We start from the raw sequence: 22,385 nt of genomic DNA, 5'->3' as shown, positions 1-22,385 counted from the left end.
AACTTAGAGAATAAAAAGTAGACTTAGATTGACTTCATCAATTCATGGGATGTGGAAAGTATTCAGTTTGAAACAGATGCACAGTTTAATAAAATTGCTACTCTTTAGAAAGAATATTTGTTTTGTTTTGAAATTCATATAAACTTGGACCCAGAGGTTGTATAGTTTTGGTCCTAGGAAAAAAAATTTTGTTTAATGAGGAACAAAAACTGTTTTAATTCCCAAAGTTCTACCTGTTTACTGGAAATATTTTTTATTTATGATTTTGTTTGGACTGGGCAAATGATTTGCAAACAGTGTTTGTCTTTATCACCTTTGCCTCTTTTTTCCCCTTTCCCTGCCCCTCACCTCAGCAGACTTACCTGTCTGATGCAGGTAATAATTTGTAATAACTTTGTATCTGAGGAGTTGCACTGGCAAAGTCATAGGGGCTACCTCTGGCTGCTGTCTCTGTGTAGGCAGTATTTCTTCATGAGATAGTAGAGCTGTCTCATTTAAACAGACTCAAGAACTGTTCGGTGCCTGGAGAAAATTCCAGTCTTCAGTAAAGAAAGCGGATATCATCATCCTGAATAGAACAATGCTTAGAATTTTGACATTTTTCCTCCTTATTTGATGAAAGCTTTGACAAAGGGTGCTGATCAGTATGCTGTGATGGGCTGTGATTTCCCAAGGAAAGAAGATGATACTGAAAATAGTAGAGATTTCACTGTTGCATCAGAATTCTGCACAGAAACCATATGTAACATGTTCCTTTCTTTTCCTCTTTCTTTCTTTCTTTTGTTGTTTTTTTTTTTCTTTAACTGCATCTGATAATAGCTATAGGCCCATCCATTTTTATATCACAGACTAAAATTAAAAGTACTGCATACGGTAAAACACTAATGGCTAAAGAGTCTGCCTAAAGGTGTAAACAGAGAGGAAAAGATGCTCCATTTCTTTGCCTTCAAGCCAGCCCAAAAAATCCATGTACATAGGATTTGCTGAACCCTTATCATTCAGGAAGTAGGAGGAATAGTCTTTAGATTAGCATTCTAGTCTGGGTTATCAGAGGCACAGCTTTGGTTCCTGAGTTGTCGCAGATATCCTGCCATAAGTAGCATAAGTAGTTTTCCTATGCCTCAGTTCCCCATCAGGTAAAAATAGGGATCTCTTACAGGGCTGTTGGGGGGATAAATACATAAAGCTTGCTAAGTGCTTGGATTATTCAGTAATAAAGCTTGTCTAAGTACCTCAGAGCACTGTTTAGGCTGGAATGTGTATGTGCTGTATCCATACACCAAGGACTTAATAGCCTGGAAGACATGGAACCAATGCACCTAAGAGGATGGAAAGATCAGCAATGTACTGAACTGCACTTGTGTCAGAAACAAGAGACATTTCTTAGTGGAAGACAGTTCTTTGTGCTGCGGGTGGACATGACCTAAGTAGAAAACAATTGAATTGCCTGGTCCAAGGAGATGCCAGGGAACAAGAGAAAACTCTTATCAAATGCTCCATTAAGAGAGGAGTAAGTGGAGGAGCAACACAAGCAAGTACTTTGTAAGAGGGAATATTTCTAGAACTGATGGTTCTTCATGGAAGTCAGGCATACAGGAATAGGAATAAAAAATGGAAGAAAATGAGGCAATAGGATATAACAGAAGGATTTTTCTCCTGGTAGGCTACATAGCTCAAGACATAACTGGGGAGTTGGAAAAGGAGAGGGAGAATATGTTGGAGAAGTGGGAGAGAGTGACAGTAGTGATCACTGGAATACATATGTCAATTTATTGTATTTGACTAGTGAAAGACCAGTGTTGTGGATGAAGTTGTGCAGACAGGAGAGATCACAGAAACATCAGAAATCAGAGTATTTATAGTTTGCAGCAAACCTTTTGTGTGAGATTTCTGTATTAGAATTGTCAGAAGAAGAATAATTACTGAAATACTTCTCTCCAGCTGAAAAGCCTCTGAAAGGAATCTGTCTGTGTTACCAGAGGGAAGAAGGGTGCTCTAGAGATAACGAGGCTTTTTCAAGGTTAAAGGCAGAGGTCACGGAGGTGCTGTAAATTCCACCAGCTCCAGTTGTCTGTGCTGGGCCCCAGGAGGAGACCCCGGGCTGGCTGTGAGCAGCGAGCCGGGCTCACATGGACAACAAAACCACAGCTCTTTTCTTAGTCATGATAGTGCAAAATGCATTGTAGGTAAGTGTTTGGCCTTGTAGGCAACAGGTTCCTGATGTAAAAATAGTTGTGGGTGGGGGATGTGACTTATGTGGAAAAATACTGAGGGATGAGGCAGTCAACAATAGGGTAAGCAGCGGGAATGCTGAAGCTCTACCGGGAAAAACTGGAATTTATCTAGGAACAGATGTCAAAGGTTTAAGGTAGAGGATAATCTTTAGGGCAAAATGTAAGTACAGAGTGTTTCTGACTGGATTTGGAAGGTGAAGTATTCAAATAATATCTTTGAGAATCTCCGGAATTTGAGTTTTTTCTTTGTTTTGTGGTTTTATTTTCTTTATTTTGCTAAGACCATGCAGTTTCACAGGGAAAAAAACAAAGTACAGAGCGACATATCATCTCATCCCACCTCCTGTATAACACTATATTTGGATAGATTTGTTAGCTGAGGTTTTTGTTTGACTTGTTTGAGGGGGTGAGCAGCAAACAGAATATGGTTTTCTCCTGTTTAGTCACACTAGTGAAAAAATGAGCAATTTGGTGTTTAGCTGTCAGGCCTATGTACTGTTCCTCTACGAATCTTGTTTAAGAAGAATTTAAGTAAGTACAAATGAAGTATTGAAATCGTAAAACATCTGGAATGTTTTAGAGATGCACTGAAATATAATGTAATTAATTTCTATTATGCTAATTATACCTATTATGAATTAAAGCAGATTCCACTTTACAGCGGTTGTTACGTAACTTGTGGCTTTGCAGTTCTTTGAAATGCAGCTTTCCATTCATGTGGTATAGTAAAGAATGTTACAAGACAAATTACAAAGCTCAGCCAAAATAATACTGAAAATCTTAAACAAGTTACTCGACTGGGTAAATAAATAATGTAATGCTTACTGTTTTGTTTTTTTTTTTTTTTTTAATAAAAAAGAAATAGTAATGTAATGAGACAGGGGTGAGAGGGATGTGTTTTGGTTTTTTCTGGTTTATGGTTTAATGGAGTTACTCTGCACCTATAGTGAGGTATCTGAGATCAGGTTTTGAGCCACTATTCCTGCGTGGTATTTGGTATTCAACAGTGCATTCAGCTTTGTGCTGCATGGACTCTAAGTGTAGCATGTCACTGAGTTTGAATGTTCTGGTATATAAGACAAGGGTGAGTTCATGGTAAGGTTTTACAAACAGCAGCATTCACAGTCGCAGCAAAACAGGGTGACACATCATGCTGTACTTGTCTGGAACAGGCCTCTAGAATGTCTTTGCCTTTTGCTAGCATCTGGATGTGGATGTGGAATTTCTTCTCCGTAGGGAGACACTTTGGATTCTTAAAAAGCTGCAGGGGACAACAGGAAAACAGAAATCTGCTTTTGCCTTCTGAAGGGGAATAAAGATGGTGGTTTCGGGGATGGTTCCCCACAAAGTACCTGCCACAGGAGTGAGCTGCAGGGGACAGTGGCTGTGTGGGAGATGTGGATGTGTCTTCTGATCCTCCTCCAGATGCAGTGGAGGTTTTACATCTCTTTTTCTGCTAAAATGGGCTTACAGCACAATCCAACCCCTAGTAAGTATGTTAAAATTAATCCTGTTTTAAGTAGTTTAGGAGGAAAAAAGACTTTTACTTAAAAGACTGTCCTTTCTTTTTAGCAGTGAGGGAAACTACTGCTATAAAACAAAAACATTTATAAAGGCTTTGTGTTGGTAAACTGGATTGCTTGTGTATTGTTATAGGAATCTGACTGCAATTAGCAGACCCAATATTTGAGTCTAGTTTCACCTCTAATTTGAGAAGTGAAGTGAACCTGAAACCTTACAAAGTAGAATAGATCAGGGGAAAGAAGTGTTAAGTTCTCACTCTCAAATCTCTCAACATTTGAAAGGACCTTGAAGGTCTCAAATTCATTTAATAAAATGTTTAATTTTTTCTGTATTATACTTCTGAGACACAACTGTCCACAAAATAAAAATTATTAAAAACCCCCACAAAAATCCATATAAGGAAAATCCCTCTATGTGGTTTGTCTTTGGTCACACCAACACATGAGAAAGAGTTTGATTCTTCTCATACTTATGTACTTTCTTCAAATGCAGAAAATACCATGAACGTTTTTTTCACCACAAAATTATCCAGTCCAGTTTTAGTGGTATCTGAAGTAATGGTAGGTGACTTCTTCAAGGTTTTCTGCATTAAATATGACTTTTCAGTGTTTTCAGAGTGGCCCTGTTCAGCTGGAAATATACATTACAAAAAGGGGATTTTTTTAAAACATTAAAATTCAAAGAGTGTCAGCATTTTCAATACTATTTAGAGGATTCTGTTAACTCTTTATGCATGCATTTATTACCATCTCCAATATTAGAAGTTTTTTCCTCCTGGAATGTGTACGTTTGTTTTTTTTTTAAAAAATGGAAACAATTTTATTTGAATTAACACTTTTTTAGATTATTTTATAGTCTTGAGTTCTGCATCTGTAATATAACTTTTATTTTGTTGTAGCTCCCTAATGGGGTCAGAACTGTCTTGTCTGACAAACCTGCTGTCATTCAGTTGTGTGTCCCGCTTGAATTGTGCAAACTCTTGCATGTTGGTTGCATTACTTTCACTGTAAACAGCATAGGTAGGTTTGCAGAGCTTTTCCTGATGAGCAAAATTAATTTATTTAGATAGGACTTCAGTGTTGGGGTGTTGATGGTCTCTCAAAGGCCCTCAGGAGCTGCCACAGTGAGGGCTGTGTCCACACCCACCTAGATGGAGTTGTTTCTGACTGTTGGTAGAGTTCAGCTCTGGCCCTACCTCACCTGTTGCAAAGCCTGAGCATCCTTCACTTTTTGCAACCATGTTTCTATTTCATGGGACCTTAGTTAGTACAACCAGGTTAAGGTCCATCTCAAACTGTGTATCTTTCCTTCAGTCTTGGCAGTGTATGTACAGGCTGCTATCCGTCCCAGGAGGACTGAAATGGAGGAACCAGTATGTCTACCTTGTGTCACTGCATGCTGAGTAGAGTCATAAGTGTCTTGGGGCCATTGGGGTCACCCTGGAAACCCTTGCTAGGTTCAGCTGTTTGCTTTCTAGGAAAATGTTAGGGATAAAAACTGTGAAAATAAACATCATCCTTCCAAGAGTGATGTATCATAATATATCTGAATCCACCTTGAGAACAGAAGCCTGATTCCAAACTGGAAAGCTGTGGGTAGCTGCCACAGGGGATAAAGCAGTTGCATGCTGAAAAGCAGGAATGTGCAGCTCTCAAAGTTCACTGAACATATTTGTTGCTGTGTTTGTAACCAGCACAATATTTTACTGGTGTAAGAAGGTGTATGAAGCCCATCACAATATTGCACACAAAAAGGCCATAAAAACACTGTGTAAAGAAATATATGCTGTCCTGAAATGCCTCAATGCTATCACAAAGGTATTCAACTGTGATCCTCCTGTTTCCACAACTTTTTTTAACAGGTATATAAACTGACAGATTTTTTTTTATCCGTTGACTTTACATTGTTAGCTGGAGGATTTACGGTGGCATTTTTTTATAGAAAGATTTGAGTCTGTAATAATAAAATAAGGCAGGTTCTAATACTTTAAAAAGCCTGACTTTAATTAGCCAGTGTCCATTTCTGTTGGCTCTCCATTCTTAGTCCTTTTTTCTTTTTTCCCATAAATGGCTGTGGAAGTGGATGTAAGAAGTTTAGGCATTATAATGTACATTCCAGGATTGTTTGTGCTGACCTGACTTTAATGTCTACAGACTAGGGTCAGAAAAGCCAGTTTAATTATGTATAAACATCCAAGAGCTATAGACAAGAGCTCCAGTCTGTTGCTTTTAGCTATTGATAGGGATAACCCCGCCATTGATGACTCTGTTGCAAAATAAGGATCCCCCAGAAATCCAGTTCATGGCATCTTTGTTCCTAACCTGTGACTTTGTAGAAGTCCTGATACTTCAGCTTTTAAAAATTAATAATGTAGACCTGAAGTGAAAAAAAAATACTTTGGAAGGGGGGATGAAACAAACTCTTCCCTTTTCATCTTTCCCCAATGATTTGCAGGCAAACACAACCCCAGGCAACTTCCGAACTTCCATAATTGCATTGAATTCCTTGTTAATTGGGCTTTTCTCTTGCTATTGAGTTCTTTCTTGAATAATGCCTGTTTTATAATGATTTGTGTGCAGACAATAAATGTAGAGATTTAATAGGATGAAGGCTGTGGCTCCAAATAAAGATATTTAGCCCTTAGCTGCCAATGAAATCAATACCCTTGCAAATCTCTTTATGACTTAAAATTAATATGCATAAAATAGGATTACTATTAAATGTTTAAAGAATAAGAAGAGACTAAAAACACTGTTCTCCTCTAAAGTGACTGCAAAATTTGTGTCTTTAGAATTGCATGATAATTGTCCCAGTACCTTGATGCTTTTTATATCATATGTGCTCAGTTTGAAAATAAGAAGTTGGCTACCATGTCTGCAGACTCTGCAAACTAGAAGGGAAACTTGCATCACAGGTAAAAAACCCCCCTGTCTTCAGTCATCAGACTCTTCATGATGCCTGTTCCTCCAGTGAGAGTGGGAATAACAGTTTGGTTTTGATTCATTAGAAGGTGAAGAATTCAAGTTACTTTCCCTAAGCAGTAGAGAGATAAGTGGACCAAGGAGTAGTGAGCAGTATCTTTTGCTCTGAAAAAGGCTGGGACATAATTAATGAAGGAAGTGGAGCTGCTGCTTTTATTTCCCCAGAGCAGAGTCATATGTTCAGAACTTTTGGCTGGTACAGGAGTGCTGGCAGCAATGCCTGCATCAGCAGGGATGGGTGACCATCACAGTTTTGAGACGTGGCCAAGATAAGTAAATTGCATCCGGTCTGTCATTAATGCATTTACTCTTGCTCAGTTTTCATGCCTATCATCATGCTGAAAGTAACAACAAAAGTACCCAGAAGTCCGACAGGGAAGGATAGTTTCCTCTCTAATTCTAAACAAATATAATCATCAGGACTATCCATGTTTGGTTCTGGAGTTTCACCATGGGTGATTGAGAATGGTGGGATATAGCTGTTGTGGCTGGAGTTCAAATCCAAAGCTTCCCTGACAAAACTGTCAGGAAAAGGGTAGAGGAGCAGTCATCAGCAAGACTACTGACTTTTAGTGCACAAAGAGTAGTCTTTCTCAGACAAACATGACTATCTTCAACATGGAGAGACAAATAGTCTCCTGAACATCTTGCTGTTCTGGACACATTTGCACTGTTTGTCCAATAGCAGTAGATTCTGATTATGTTTTCTGTTGGTTTTAGGTTTATTTTTTGTTTGGTTGTTGTTTTTTTCGTAGTACAACTCATTCCACTCCTGTGTAGGACCTCAGAATAAAGGATTATTTATGGCAAATCTTACAAAAGCATAGTCACCCGTTTAGTTTATCCTTTATCCTATCATCAGTCTTCTTTTCACTGTTTTTTTGCATTCGTTCAAATTCTCTTACTGTTAAATTGCTCAAAATTTCCTTGCTATTAGATGGGAGCAGAGGAACTGTTTTATCTGCAGTTACCTGCACAGTCCAGTGGCACAAACCCAGTAACAGGGCTGTAGTTGGGACTGGGAGGATAAGTCAGGTGATATGTCTTTCTGAAATGAGGTAGATGTTCTCAAAAGTCACAAACAGGTAGATGGCAAAGGAAATGGTAACAACATGACCCTCTTATCTCAAAGTTGTTTGACCCAAATCCCAGTTTTTAAATTAAGATAAGCAAGTCTGGCTACATCAGAAGAGTGCTAATGTAACATGAAGAATCCTAATTTTGAGCAGGATACACTCCAGTTTTTGCTGATAATAGGGCTGATTTGACAAGGTTTGCAGTTTGTCTGTACCTTTTCCCGTTGCTATTTATTGATCCATTCAAAAATTCTCAGCACTGTGGTCACTGGCCTCCCTTTTAATGAAAAATGTGAGGCTTGTTGGCCAATACTCATATATGGAATGATGTTCCATATGCCAGAAACTGCTGTCTCTGATGAATGGAAGCGAGGTGATAGAACTGTCTTTCTGTGTTATCACAGTCATTTTCAAGAGCCTTTTGTTGACATTGTTTGACACTTACCATTATGAGACTTAATTTCCAGAGTCCGGGATTGAAATTATGTTTCTTTTCTTGGGGTCAATGAGTATTTAATCAAACACTACCAAACAACTCTTCTGTCATACCAGTTCTCAGACAGGATGGTATATGCTGTCAGTTATTCCCCGACCTCTCGGAGGATCCATGTTCCAGCACTGGAGTTGGTGATTGTGGTTGGCAGATATCATGCTTCCTAACACAATTTCTGAAGGTTTTATGCATTCCAAACGCTCTGATTAGACATTTGCTTATCAAGAAAACCTGCGTTATAACATTATTGAAGTGGTAAAGTGAAACAGTACTAGAGTGGCTTTGTGCAGCTTGATGTAACCACCTTCTGCAAATGTGCTGTGGGAATTTTTTCGTGCTTGGTAAGAATCTTCTTTTTCAAACTGTTCTTGATCCAAGCAGGGAGTGGATGGGCCACCTTTGAGGGTGAATTTGGTTTGTAGTGATGGAGACTCTGAGACCATATCCAATCAAGAAAAAGGAGTCTCATGACAAAGTTGATTAAAACCCAGGAGAACAAAATTCAGTCCTCTGATTTACCACAGAATTCATACAAGATATGAAGTGCACTGCACCAATTTTTTAGGGATGCTTAGCAATTAGGTGTTTCCCACTTTTGTAACCTCAGTTTGTCACCTGGTTTGCAGCGTGCTTGGTGTTAACGTCTCCAACTGAAACCACTGAGCAGGATCTCTAACGTATAAAGTCCAGTGTAATGCTGAGTCCTCTGAAAAAGCTGAGCCCATGTGACTCAAATTAAGTGTTCACTTTTCAGCTTGATCTCTTGGCACTGAGGAACTCATCTGGGACAATGTTTTTCCTGCAAAGGAATTTGCTGAACTTGAGTTGTGCAGTGTTTGCAACACAGTCAAAGCAATCATGATTAGACTATATGGACCATAGCAAAAACATCACCTTTTTTTCTATCAGGATTTGAATGAATGTCTCTCCAGACTACAGGTTAATCAATGAAATTTACAAAAAATATCAGTGCTTGAACTTCTTGAACGTCTGTTTGCACATGGACTGAAGACAAGTTCCCATGGAAATACTGTGGGACTAAGTAATTAACAACTGTAGCATATTCCATACTAATTGAAGAAATAAAAGTTGCTCAGGCAGGCTAACATTTGGTATTTTCTGATGTTTATATTAACCATGTTACAGTCTTAATAGCGTTCTTTTGATATGGTGTTTATATGAAATGTTATAGAAGTAAACGTACTCTGTATATTTAAATGCCCTGAAGAACATTTAATGAGAAATATATGTTTAGGTTTTTTTACCAGCCGGACATCTGAGAATCCTTTAAGGAATAATGATAGTTACACATTTGTATTTGACTAAAAATACACAAAAGTTGATACCACTGACATAACAGATACCTTTAATCCTTTTTCGAATAGCATGGTTTGATTTTTATTGTCTATAAATGTAATTCTGTCACACAGTCAGGAATCCTTTGGGAAAACAGTGACCTGAAAGATTTTAAGAGGCTTTTTGTTTAGAATTATTTTGCTGCTTGCAATTTCTCTATAATAGTAACCACTTTTTTCTAAGTTTTGTCATTAAAAACATTACAAAACTTAGTAAGTTTTTAATAATTATAATTTTTAATTATAAATAAATTATAATGAAACTTTTTCCCCCTCTTTTACAGATTTCTTTTACAATGCATTCTGTTCAGGCCAGTGAATTTTGCTTAACTGTCCAGGTAAGCAAATACACATACTCACATTTTTTTTAATAAGAATGTTTTCCAGACATTTGATGACTAATTCTGAGAGATTTGTGTTCTGCATTGTTGGAAAAAAATTTGCAAAATATATCATAAATATGTTCAAAATGCTGTTGGTTTGTCATTAAAAAAAAGAAAAAGTTGACGTTTCAAGACTTCTACCCTTTTCAATTAGAAAATGAGTTTATTTTCCAAATGTATGTATTTTTATTATTTCTCTACCTTCTTTTCTTTTGTCCTTGTTTCTTCTCATTTTGTGTTATTTCAAAACCTTACAAATGATTTTTTTTTTTTTCTGGGTGCTGTCAGTCTCCCTTTACCTACCAGTATTTCAGCATTTCAAACAAGATTGTCTGCTGACAACTCCAGGGATGGTATTTTAACATCACAGGAATGGCAAAGCAACACTCTAGTGAGTGTTGGGAAGTAGAGATGTCTTTGGAAATTTATAAGCAGAAATTTATTTCTGTACATCTGAAATTCATAAAATACAATTAGGAAATGAATGAAATTGCAGATAATGATCCGGTTTGCTGGATACCAAAGACATTAAGCCAAAGCACCAATTTACACTCTTGCTGTGCATAGGTTTTTAGGCTGGATTCTGTGTTTTACCTGTGGAATTTCAGTTGTTATAAGCTGTAGGTAGTTTGCAGAAAAAACTTGGTCATGTCTTTTATTTTTATGGGGTTTAATGAGGGAGTTGGGCAATATAATTTGCATACAGTACAACTTTAATGTTGCCTACACCCCATTTGATCATTTTTTGATGCTTCCTATACAGTGATGTGATAACTTGTTGGGAGAGACAAGTATGGACAAAATAAATTAAAGATGCTATTTTGGATGGAATGTTGTGTTCACAGTATACAGGTGTGGTTTGCCTGAGATTTAAAGTTCTTGTGCTTTTCAATAGACTCATCTTAGGCCTGGTTAAAATAATCAAATACAGACAAAATAGTAAATAAGATCACGGTGTTCCTATGTAAGTCTTTCTCTTATTTCATGTTGAAGTGTTCCATAGCTCAAATTTTTTTTATGGTATTTTGTTTAAAACATTACAAGATATAATTATCAATAATATATCATCCATTAATAATATAATTTTTACAGCTCTAGCAAAAAGATTGCTAACATTGTCTATTCTTTTTCTTCTTATATTACGGTCTCTCCTGAAGAGCTTGTCATGGTGTTTGCTTTATAGATATACATTGTAATTAAATTGTAATTATTTGATTGATTTGGAATAATAATTGTAAGAAATTACTATATAAGAAATCACTATAAGAAATCTGAGAAAAGAAATCATTGTGACTCAAATAGCAAATTTATTTTTTAACAGTCTTTGTTTCTTTAAATACTGTTAATCATTTTTCTGAAACAAAAATCAATACAATTCAGTAAAATTTCTCCAAATATGTTTTTGATAGAACAATTTTTAATTTTTTTTAATTAAAAGAATTAAGTAAAATTCATCATCAAAACTGTATTTGTAGTGAATAAACTATTTTCTCCCACCTCTTCCCTGGACCCTCCATGCTTCCTAACTTTGGCCACTGCTCTCAAAAATTGCCTAGTCTATGTTTCTGGATAAAATATGTCTGTCAGTCAACAACATTTTTTTAGAGAAAATAAGTCAAAAGGCAGAGGTTAGATCCCCAAAAGAAGCTTCATACTGGACAAGCTCGAGGAATGTGCCAATAGGAATCCTATGAGGTTTCACAAGACCAAGTCCAAGGTGCTGCACCTGGGTCAGGACAACTCCCAGTACCAATCCAAGCTGGGGGATGAACAGACCAAGGGCAGCTCTACTGAGAAGGACCTGGGGGTGCTGGTGGGTGAGAGGCTGGACATGACCCAGCCATGGGAGCCCAGAAACCCCCCGTGTCCTGGGCTGCATCCAGAGCAGTGTGGGCAGCAGGGAAGGGAGGGAATTCTGCTCTCCTGCTCTGCTCTGGTGAGACCTTGGGGTGGCCAAATTGCAGCTTTCCAGTACCTGAAGGGAGCCGACAAGAAAGATGGAGAAAGACTATTTACAAGGGCCTGGAGTGACAGGACAAGGGGGAATGAAACTGAAAGAGAGAAGATCTGTTTAGACATGAGGAAGAAATTCTTTTTTGTGAGGGTGGTGAGGCACTGGCACAGGTCACCCAGAGAAGCTGTGGATGCCCCATTCCTGGAAATGTTTAAGGCCAAGTTGGATGGAGCTCTGAACAACCTGGTCTAGTGGAAGGTGTGGCAGAGGGTTGGAGCTAAATCATCTTTGAGGTCCCTTCCAACTCAGACCATTCTGTGATTCTATTAAATGTTTGCTTTCCTTATTGGCTTAATTTATAGCCTTTTTTGTCCTTAATGGTGATGATTGTAGCCTTTATGAAATAGAAAAAATGAACTACAGTAGACACTGCTGCTCCATGGACATGATATGTCTTCGTGTGTATCCTGTACAGTTCCATAAATTAATTGGTTCCCAGCTTATGAACATGTCTGTGATGAAGTAAGGGGGCTTGGCTGAATCCAGGTGATGATGAGCAGCTCAGCATGGAGGGCGGTGCTGGTCTTTAATATTGATATTGAAATGGAAGCTGATTTGGCACCTTTCATATCTCCCTATCAACTTAAAACGTGAATCAAAGTGTTTTTAAGATTATTCACGTTTTTGATGAGCCTCTTATTCTGTTGGCATTTGTGGAGTAGGAAGCTGAGAGCCTGCATGACTGCCTAGTGACTAGTTGGGTTGCTGCTGTGATACTGTGCAATAATAGAATTTTCTGTAGATATGTGGTCAACAACAATTCTTACGAGAATTCTTATGAGAACTGCCAAAAAGCTGTATTTTAGAGTTTACAAGGCTACTAATATTCTCAGAGGCTTTGAAAGCCTGCTAAAAGTATGAGTGTATTGTTATTACACAATTTCTGTGCAGTACACAGGTTGTGGACCAGGAATTTTCTATGAGGACAAGTACAATGCAAAACGAAAATGCTTATTTTTCATTCTTTCATTTTAAATCTACATTTCATGCTTTTTTTAGCTACTGATGGCATCTTGTGTTTTCATTGCAAGGAGTGAATTTGGTTTCTCTATGAAATATTAAGAACTCTAAATAGCTATTTTGGGGCAAAAATCTGAAAAGCATATTGCAGAAGAGCTCTGGTAAATGGCATGACAAAGTTTTTTGTACTCCAACAGTGCCTCTTTGAAATGTTCAGAAGTTTTAGCAAGTTAGGCCTATTCTAGCACATCAAGTTCCTGGCAGATACAGAGCACATTATAAGGAAAAGCTACTGGGAGTGAAGATTGGAGTCACAGTTTTCGCACAGGGCATCCACTTACCAGTGTTACTCTTGAACAAAACCACAGGATTCATCAAATTATTCTCCACTTAGGTTTCATATACACAGAGAGATCTATTCACAAACAAACTATAATCCAAAAAGGTATACAAGCTAGAATAAAATAAACCAGTGACTCACCATAAATTGTTCTCACTTAAACCTTCTTCAAGGTCCTGCCTCTCTTAGAGACCTAGTACTGGACATACTGGCCTTAGGATTCACCTCATGTGGTAGTTTCTATATAGTTATTTTGAAGTCTTGTATGGTATAAAACTGTATTTGTTTCTGTGCACCAGGGTGAGTTTTGTAAAGAATCAGTACAGATGAAATTGTTTCAGTTTGCCTCTGAAAAATTAACAACAACGAGAAAAACAAAAGCAGATTCTTGACTAAGTGTTGGGGTTTGCGTGTATTTGTACTCAGAATTCCATGTATCTCTGGGTGAGTGCAAAATGTCCTTTAAAAAGCAGTATTGTTATTAAAAGAATACAATTCCATTCATGTACTCAAAATTTGGAGTATTGAAAATAATTTAATTCAGAGATATTTTTTCATAATGCCCAGCAGTAAATAATTGCTCTTCTGGACCCTTTGTTTGGATTGGTGACAAAAATATATGAATGTGTGAAATTTTGAGAGAGGCCTTAAATTTGTTAGAAGAGCTGTTTCTTTTCCAGCTTGGGGATGCAAGAATATGAACATTAGTACAAGTGATTATAAAAAGATTTCTTGTGGTAGCTAAAATGGCATTTTGGAAGACCCCAGAACTCACGGTAACTTTGCCTATATATTTTCATTTGTGGTATTTTTGTTTAACTAGTCCTAAATTCAATTCCATTTTCCCTTCTTATGTAGTATTATCTACTGGTCAGCTTTGCTAATTCCTGTGGGTGACTTGTATGGCAAATCTCTTCAGTTTTTTTCTCCTCCAGACTGACTTCCTTTAAGGTGTTAGCACACACATCTGCCTTTTCCCAGCAGGAGGTTTCATCAGGAGTTCTTCCTCACTTTGATCACACATTTTATGCTTGCTGAGTCAGTTGCTGTACCCACACATTTAAAACACAGCTTTAGTTCAGGTGGCTCAAGCCCCTCCTATGCAGATCTCACCTTGGCCCCTGAAGAATAAAAACAGTCAGCAATCATTGAGAGAGCTGATTAGAGAGGGGAAATCCAGCCTTCATTAGTGGATCAGGAGTGTGATCCTGGCCCACTGTTTATACTTGAGAAATCAGGGTCCAAAACCTTGTCTCCCTTCAAGTATCTCTGCCACTAAGCATTCTCTTAATCTTTCTTTAAGGAAAATGAGATTTTTTTGAGATTCTTTGAAATTAAATACAAACCTTGGAACCTCCTAATGGGTGTGGAATACACACAGTGCCTTTTTTTGTGCTGTGTCAGTAGGCCTAGGAAAGCCTAACCATATAGAGCCTTAAGCCAATTAAAATGTCCTTAATACTCTGTGCAAAGCTCACATATGAAGTTGTTAGCATATGCATATATGGGTTCTAGTCCTGGAGCTGCATCCAGACAGAGAAAGGTCTTGTTTTCAGACATGACAGATTTTGACAGATCTTCGTATGAGCACAGGAGGCCACTTGCAGGGTCAGGCTCTCAGCAAACTTGGCAACTCTTTTCTCCATCCATCCATCTTCCAAACTTGGATAATTTTATTAGTGCCTCAGCAGTTGGATGTGAGCATGAAAGAGCTCCTCCTTTCATGCTCTCTTTAACTTTGTAGCCTTAGTAGTTACAGAGGACATTTTCAGAGACTAGTTCTAACTTTAGACTCTTGGATATTGAAACAGTTTTTATGAAAGCAAGAATATCCAAGATTCAAAACTAAGCACCAAGTCTTTTTTTCTTTCCTAAATGTCATAATTTATGCAGTATTCTTACAATAATTATTAGAGGGAGAAGGAAACCTGAAAAGATAGTTTCATACCTTTTAAACAATTTCAAAGCAAATATTTAAGGCAATTTCCCATTATACCTTTTTCCTTCATTCTATACTTTCTTATTTTCACAAGGATGTGGCAGGTGAAGCATAAGTTATCTGTCATCTGAAGTGACTTATGTGAATATTTCAGCAGAAACAACTCAACAGTTCGGTTCGGTAGAGCTTCAAATTTAGCTTTAAAAGTTAGTCAGACAAGTAAGAATAGGATAGTGTATGTAACTTTTTTTTCTCAAATATCTCCAGACAGTAGTATGTCAGAAGTTACAGGAGCTAAGAGCTACAAACCTCATCTTGGAACAGCTGTAACTACTGGGGCTTTGGCATTTTCTCAAAATGAATAACTGGATGAGTTACTAACTTGCTTCATTTTTACAGTATCTTAAAAACTGTCGTATGTCCAAAGTTTTAGTATTAAGTAGTTTTTCCTGGAACATTTAAGGGAAATTTCATCTAAATATACCAGCAGTATTATTTTGTAGTTTAAGCTGATATCTTCAGGATGCTATTTTTATGACTGCATCTTTTATGTCTGAAGTGACTGGGTTAGTTTTTATAATATATAGGAAAAATGAACAGCTGATTTACAATTATCTTGTGATTTCTAAAGAGTTTCACTTTTCTAACCCTCTCTGGGTAGAGTTTTAAACAGTATTGACAAAGTTTTTTCTGATCTACTTGAATGCAATTAAGCAAATAATCAGGACAAAAATTCTAGAAAGGATGAGGAAGAAAGGCTTGCTAAAAATGAGTTAAAATATTTTCCAACCTTTTTACAACTGCCCTGCTGGAATCACTGGCAGCTATAATAAATAAAAGAAGTTAAATTATAGAGGGGTTTTTGTGCCAATTCTCTTTTAAGATGATAATATATCCTAAAGATTTTGTATCCTATTAACTCACAATGGTTTTAAAACAAAACAAAAAGCTTTTTAGCAAGCGCATCTAATTCTTCTTGAATAGAAACTACACTGTGAAGAAATTCTGTTCTAAGGAAGTTGCTTATGTTACAAAGGGAAACATATGAAAGCCAGCAAATGGCAGATTTACAGGTCTAAATCTGTTCCCCATGTATCACTCTGAAGACTGAATGTGGCAGGGACCTGCTAGAAAATGATGGTGCTGAAATGTATACTCGTACATATGTCCCAGTCTCCTTGAGTCTCAGTGATTGTAATGTTCTCTTCATGCTTCTAATAGTAAACAGAGTAGAAACCTTAACTGTTGCAAGGTGGTGTTGCCTTTAATGTTGTCTTATGTAGTACAAGAAAATCATCATGTATTTGTCAGCCCAGGTTTACAGGATCTGTGGTACAATCCCTGTTTCCCACTGCAGATGGGTATCAAACCAAAGTCCAAAATGCCACCATCTAGTAGAAAAGACTCTATTCATATTGATAATGAGACAGACACATACAACTCTATGAGGCTTTTTGTCTATTTCTATTAAATATTGAACCATCTGGACGCAACCCTGTGCCGTGTGCTCTGGGATGACCCTGCTTGAGCAGGGAGGTTGGACCAGGTAGCCTGCTGCTGTTCCTTCCAACCTGACCAATTCTGGTATTCTGGGAATAAAAAACATGATATTTTTAAATCAGGAAAAAAAATGCAGCCAATATTTCATACAAATCTAATGATGTACTTCTTAGGCAGAAGTGGGGAGTGCAGAATAGAAGAGGTAAAAATTGTGCTAGAAAGTGTATAACACCAAGCACTAAGGTTATGTATGGAACATATGCTTTGCTTCATAATTCTTCATCACTGAGGCTTTTTGTTTGTTTTTTAAACTCCTCAGTCCTATTTCTAAATTGTTCTATACTCCTTTCTTTCTTACCTCTTCTGCAGGTTGCCCATGGACTCTTATATCTATATATTTACATATGGACTTGGAGTACTTATATATAAGTACTTAAGGCCTTATAAGTATATAAGGCCTTATATAACAGGCCTTATCCAGAGGAAGAAGTAATTTAAGAAAGAATATATGTGAGGAAGGGAGAGAAGGTGACTTGGAGTATGCCTTCACTTGGCAAGACATGGTTTCCTAGAATATGATTTGTTTGGGGACTTTCAGTTTTTTCCCCACACACTGATGTTGTTTCATGACTGGGTTGTCTTGCTTTAAAGGCACTTCTTAAATTGAGACTCCAAATAGCTGTGATAGAGAGATGCAAGTGTGCTAGACTGGGCCCACTGAATGTACAGATGCCAGACTTATTGGGAGTGACACTGTAAAATTAATATGTACACACTGCAATTTAAAGGATAATATTATGCAAACATTCCTAAGCATGACATGTTAAAAAGTAGCTACATTTTAGACACATCCATTAATATTTTCTCTTGAATATCAAGTACTTCTTCCCACCTGCCATCTCTTCCATGTTTTCACTTGCTATGATGGTTAAATGTCATAAAGCTGTCATAACGCTGTGACTAGGCTTTTTGGTTAGTAGAATCTTGCACAATCTGCATTTATATTGTGCTCAGCATTTTAAAAACAGATTATACTTTTCAAGCTGTACCCAAAAGACATATTTTGAATAAGTATTTTTTCCGTTGGGGCAGATTCTGAATTGCTTTTGTTGTTTCTAGCATACAGCACTACTGTGTTTTGCCTCTAAACAGTATATGGGGGGGAGTGGTTAAATGAGTCATTCTGAATCCTCCTTATACTCCCACTTCAGACATACATTTATGCATATGATGGTGTCACTCACTTTGGAAAAGAAGCAGCAATTCTAGGTGCTCAGGGTTTGCTGGTAGAGGTTTAGTTCACAAGTCACCATAACCACCATTTTAATAGCACTGTTAAAAAAGAATAATAAATTTCTTCCTCCCTGGAATTTTATCAGCAAGTTCACACTCCCATAATCACTGGCAGTGGGTCATTAAAACTTTAGCTCTGCTGTTTCATATTGGACTAAAAGTATCCATCCTGACTTTTAGAAAGTGTCAAGCATATTTAGGTGATACCTTCCTATTCCCCTCCGCAGCCTGTCTCTCGCAAACATATACATTCTGTTCATTTTAGTTTGTGAACATTATCACTTCTTAACACCTGGATTTAAATACTAGAATTCCACACTACAACTAAACAAGTAGATGAATTGTCAAATTCTGTAAACAGTCACAGCTCTTGTAGAATCTTGATAACATTTGAAAGTCATTATTTTATTTTCCTGATCATGGCTGTCCATTAATACCATTGTACCTGTGCCCCAAAATACTATGAATTCTTTTCCGCCATCTGAGCACAAATGACTAAAATAAGAAGAAAGCTTTGATAGAGGTGGTTTCTTCTTGTTGTTGGTTTGATGGTGCAGAGGCTTGGTGATTTCTTTGTAGGCAAACAACTACACACTTTGTTTCCAAGTCTTACTGGAGATTTGAAAACAAGCTCCTATTATAATACCAGCTTTGCCTTTTTGATGAATAGTAACAGGAAACTCACAATCTCTATGAGCATCTCTTGTCTGCAAAGGATAGGAGAGGCACATGAGAACTCATATGTTTAAGATGCTTCACCAAACTGTTCCTTCCTCTCCTACCATCCTTCACAAGGCTTGAGCATCACTTTAAATTTAACCAGTGAAGGTACTTATTCATATGAGTAGTCCCATCATTTTCATATAGATTTCGTATAGATTAGGAGCTTACATTTGTTTATTGTGAAGTACTGTGTAATATTCTTCACATTCTATTCTAATGTACAGAAACCATAATTCTAGGCTTCAATTTGTGTGCATTCATTTAGGCAAATTAAATAAAAATAATTACAGTTTAAAACCACCACATCGACAGAAAGGAAATCTACAGTGACGGTCAGAAATCTTAATTGGAGACTTAATAAATGAACCAACAGGCTTAGCTATAAACCTGTAGTTGTAATGGCAACGTTATGAAAATAACACTGGTAATATCATAGCAAGGTATATTAGCATTTGCAGTTTAAGCGGGATAAATATCCTGTTACAGACTTGAAATTATTGAATTTTTTCTCTGAACTGAGCAATGCATTTTCTAATGTTTCTCTATTCAAATTTGTCAACCTGCTCATTCTTCTAGGGGAAAAACAAAGCTACACTGGAAAAAACACATTTCTGAGTAAAATGAAATCAAATTATATATTCTTGCAAACAATTACACACTATTTATTTAAGATTATTGCGATTATGTACAAATTTGATAGATATATATACTTTTAGGATATAGATAAAAGTTTATTACTTATGTTAAAACTGTTATCTTGATTCAGCAAAACACAAAAGTTTTTTATTATACATATGCTGAAGGTTCTGTTTTTGTGCTCCAATCAGGAATTAGGACTCTTTAGGGACTGATAGCAGGAGAAGTTATAAATTGATAGAAATCTTGACCATTAAGTACATTAATTACACCTTATATTAGAATAAACAGTAGGTATCTGTGTGGTTAAGTATTTGAATGGAAATTAAATATTCCTAGAAGTTGTTATCAGTATAATAGACATGATTATACCGAGTAAAAGAATTCATGTTAACCATTCTGTCATTTAAATAGTACACCACAGATTTGCTTCCAGGAAATAAGTTCCTTCAAAGCACAGAAATCTGAGTTTGGAGAGAAGATAAAAGTGAACAATGATTTACTTTATTCCGTATAGGTTATTATACTGCTCTTATCGTCATAATATCTGATTACTTTATGGTGGTGCATTACATTATGGGATTAGCATTTTTTACTTATTGCTCTGCTATTGCAGGATGAGACCTGTAGACTTGAGGGAAAGAGGAAGAGGAAAGATGTGAAAACTTGCTTAAATATTAACAAATTCTACATATGGAAATGCTAATTCAGAGGAGGAGAGAGCTGAAATGTTGAAAATTATATCCTGTTAAGTGAAAGAAACACATATACACGTCTTGACTAATACTGCAGAGACTTTTGGAAGTTAAGGCTTGCAAGGGGTTGACATTTGATCCTGGAAGGTTGGTGTCTATTTCAAGAGTAGTTCAGAAGACTGTGACAGATTGTTAAAAGGTATTACAACCCACAAAAAAGGCCAGAATTTTCAAGCGTTGGATTTTAATCAACACAATATTTAATTTGGAAAGGAACAAAGTTTCCAAAATATAGTATCCTTATAGCTCTTCTGTGACATTATTCCAAGGCAGAAGTAGTTTTAGAGCCCCTTCCCTTTGGTAAACTCTGCTGTGCCAAACAAGGATTCCTGGGAAACCTGTGACCTTGTGTTCTAACTAAGTGATGCTGGGGAAATACCTAGACAAACTGCATTCAGAATATACTCAGAGTGAGCTTTATAGTGAGATTAAGCAAATGGAATTAAGCTAAAAAATAAAACTGTGTTCAGTGCACAGAAAAAGCAAGAAGCTTAAAAAATATAAACAGTCAGGCTGAGAGGCCTCTGAAAATAAGGAAACACAAACTAGAAAACTATGGATTAAAAAGAAAATCAAACTATTGAAGGTACTCTTTCTATCACATAGAAAATGAATTTGATGATATTTTAAAAACCTCTGCAATCCTGGAGTATTTTTGTGTCAGTTTCTTCAGGAAGGTCCAAGAAAAAAATTGTTTTTACAGTAATTACTTAAATGAACAAAATTCCTTAAGAGTTTCTAAGTATATATATTTAGAATACCTGTGCACAGTATGTGTTAAAGAAATGGCCACCTAATTAAATGGATAATTCATCTGTATCAGACTTGAAAATGTATTGATCATTTAATTTCAATTCCTGTCTAACTACCTACAAACCTGTGATCTGAAAAATAGGTCTGAAACATGTTAAGAACAGGACGTCCTTGCATTGTTTTTACTGTGTATCACAGGTTATTTTGTAAGTGTTGCACCTGTTTTTCTCATGGCCATTACACAGTTCAGAGTTATGTTGAATAGCAAGTGGGTGTTATATTGCAAGTTTAACCAGAAAAACACAGCATTTGAGACCCTAGTGTTTACCCTACTGCAAGTTTAATTCAGAAAACCATGTATGACTTGAATTTGGTCCCAGTTATCATATAAAAATTGTGCTGGATTTTTACCCAAATCAGTTTATGCCGAATAATCTTGTTTTCTCATGTCCTGAAAAGGCAAACTACACGTTTTCCTAGTAGCAATAGGCATTATTTACTGCTTTGACTGACTTGAGATACTTAAGGGGTCAAATAAGACCAGCTTGACTCAGACTGTATTCACATCTGGGCATATTATCAACAGGCAAATGGATCTGTTGTTAAGCATTGTATGTGCACAGTACCTCTAGGAACTCACAGTATGACCTTACCTGAAACTGGAATGGTTGCTGCATACATATTTTTGCAGACTTGATGATTTGCATGGCAGAACATGACATCAGCAGCAGAAACTGCTTTCTTGACTGCAGCAACATATCAATTACCTTCCTCTCCAGAAGTGAGTATTTTCTCAGTTGCAGTTTCTTACAGTACTCTGGGGACAATGCCGAAAGCAGAAAAAAGAGGATTACTACCCAGCTAAAGAACTCTTATTTTTCTGTAACACCTGCTGATCCAACTAGTCTCTCTTGTGTTCTTTGCTCCAGAACCTAATTCCAAAGAGAACTTCACGGGAGAGACACAGAGTATGAGAGAGGTGAAGCATTTATTCTGTCATACACTGTACTCAAGAGAGTAATACGTGAATTTCACTGCCAAGCAATATTTTTACAAGGGTTCTTGGGCTACATACATGTTTGTATGTATACACACACTGTAGTATCTACAGAGCAGTCCAGGATGGGCCATACAACTGTAGAACTGTTAGTAACTCCCTAATATCAAAAGTAAATGGGGGCTTGGTCACATTACATTGACTCAAAAGGCATCGACTTTTTGGGAGGAGTTGCAAACACGAACACGTTTGTGATATGTAGTTTTTCTCTCACAGAAAAAAAAAAGAGTTTTCAGAGTGTGTTGTGTTAGAAAGTCTTGTTTGGCGAAAATGCTATTTCCTATGATAAATTTGGTTTACAAATACTTCATTATTAGCATTTACATTATGGCTGAAAGTGTATACAAATGCTATATTCATTTTCTTTAT

The 22,385-nt window shown here is 36.9% G+C and overlaps 1 protein-coding gene across 5 annotated transcripts in view; it reads left to right on the top strand.

Moving 5' to 3' along the window:
• LOC113949763 overlaps positions 1 to 22,385 on the top strand; it is a 178,292-nt gene that overhangs the window by 101,380 nt on the left and 54,527 nt on the right. For all 5 annotated transcript variants that reach the window (XR_003528556.1, XR_003528558.1, XR_003528557.1 and 2 more), the window contains one exon: positions 9,948 to 10,001. Coding sequence is in view for 2 of the 5 variants with exons in the window: in XM_027648752.1 (XP_027504553.1) it covers positions 9,948 to 10,001 (54 nt within the window). In the remaining 3 variants the exon portion in view is untranslated. The remainder of the gene's footprint in view (positions 1 to 9,947; positions 10,002 to 22,385) is intronic.

Source organism: Corapipo altera, unplaced genomic scaffold, assembly GCF_003945725.1.
Source record: "Corapipo altera isolate COAL_440 unplaced genomic scaffold, ASM394572v1 58, whole genome shotgun sequence".
NCBI lineage: Eukaryota > Metazoa > Chordata > Aves > Passeriformes > Pipridae > Corapipo > Corapipo altera.
This window is presented reverse-complemented; position numbering and strand designations above follow the sequence as displayed.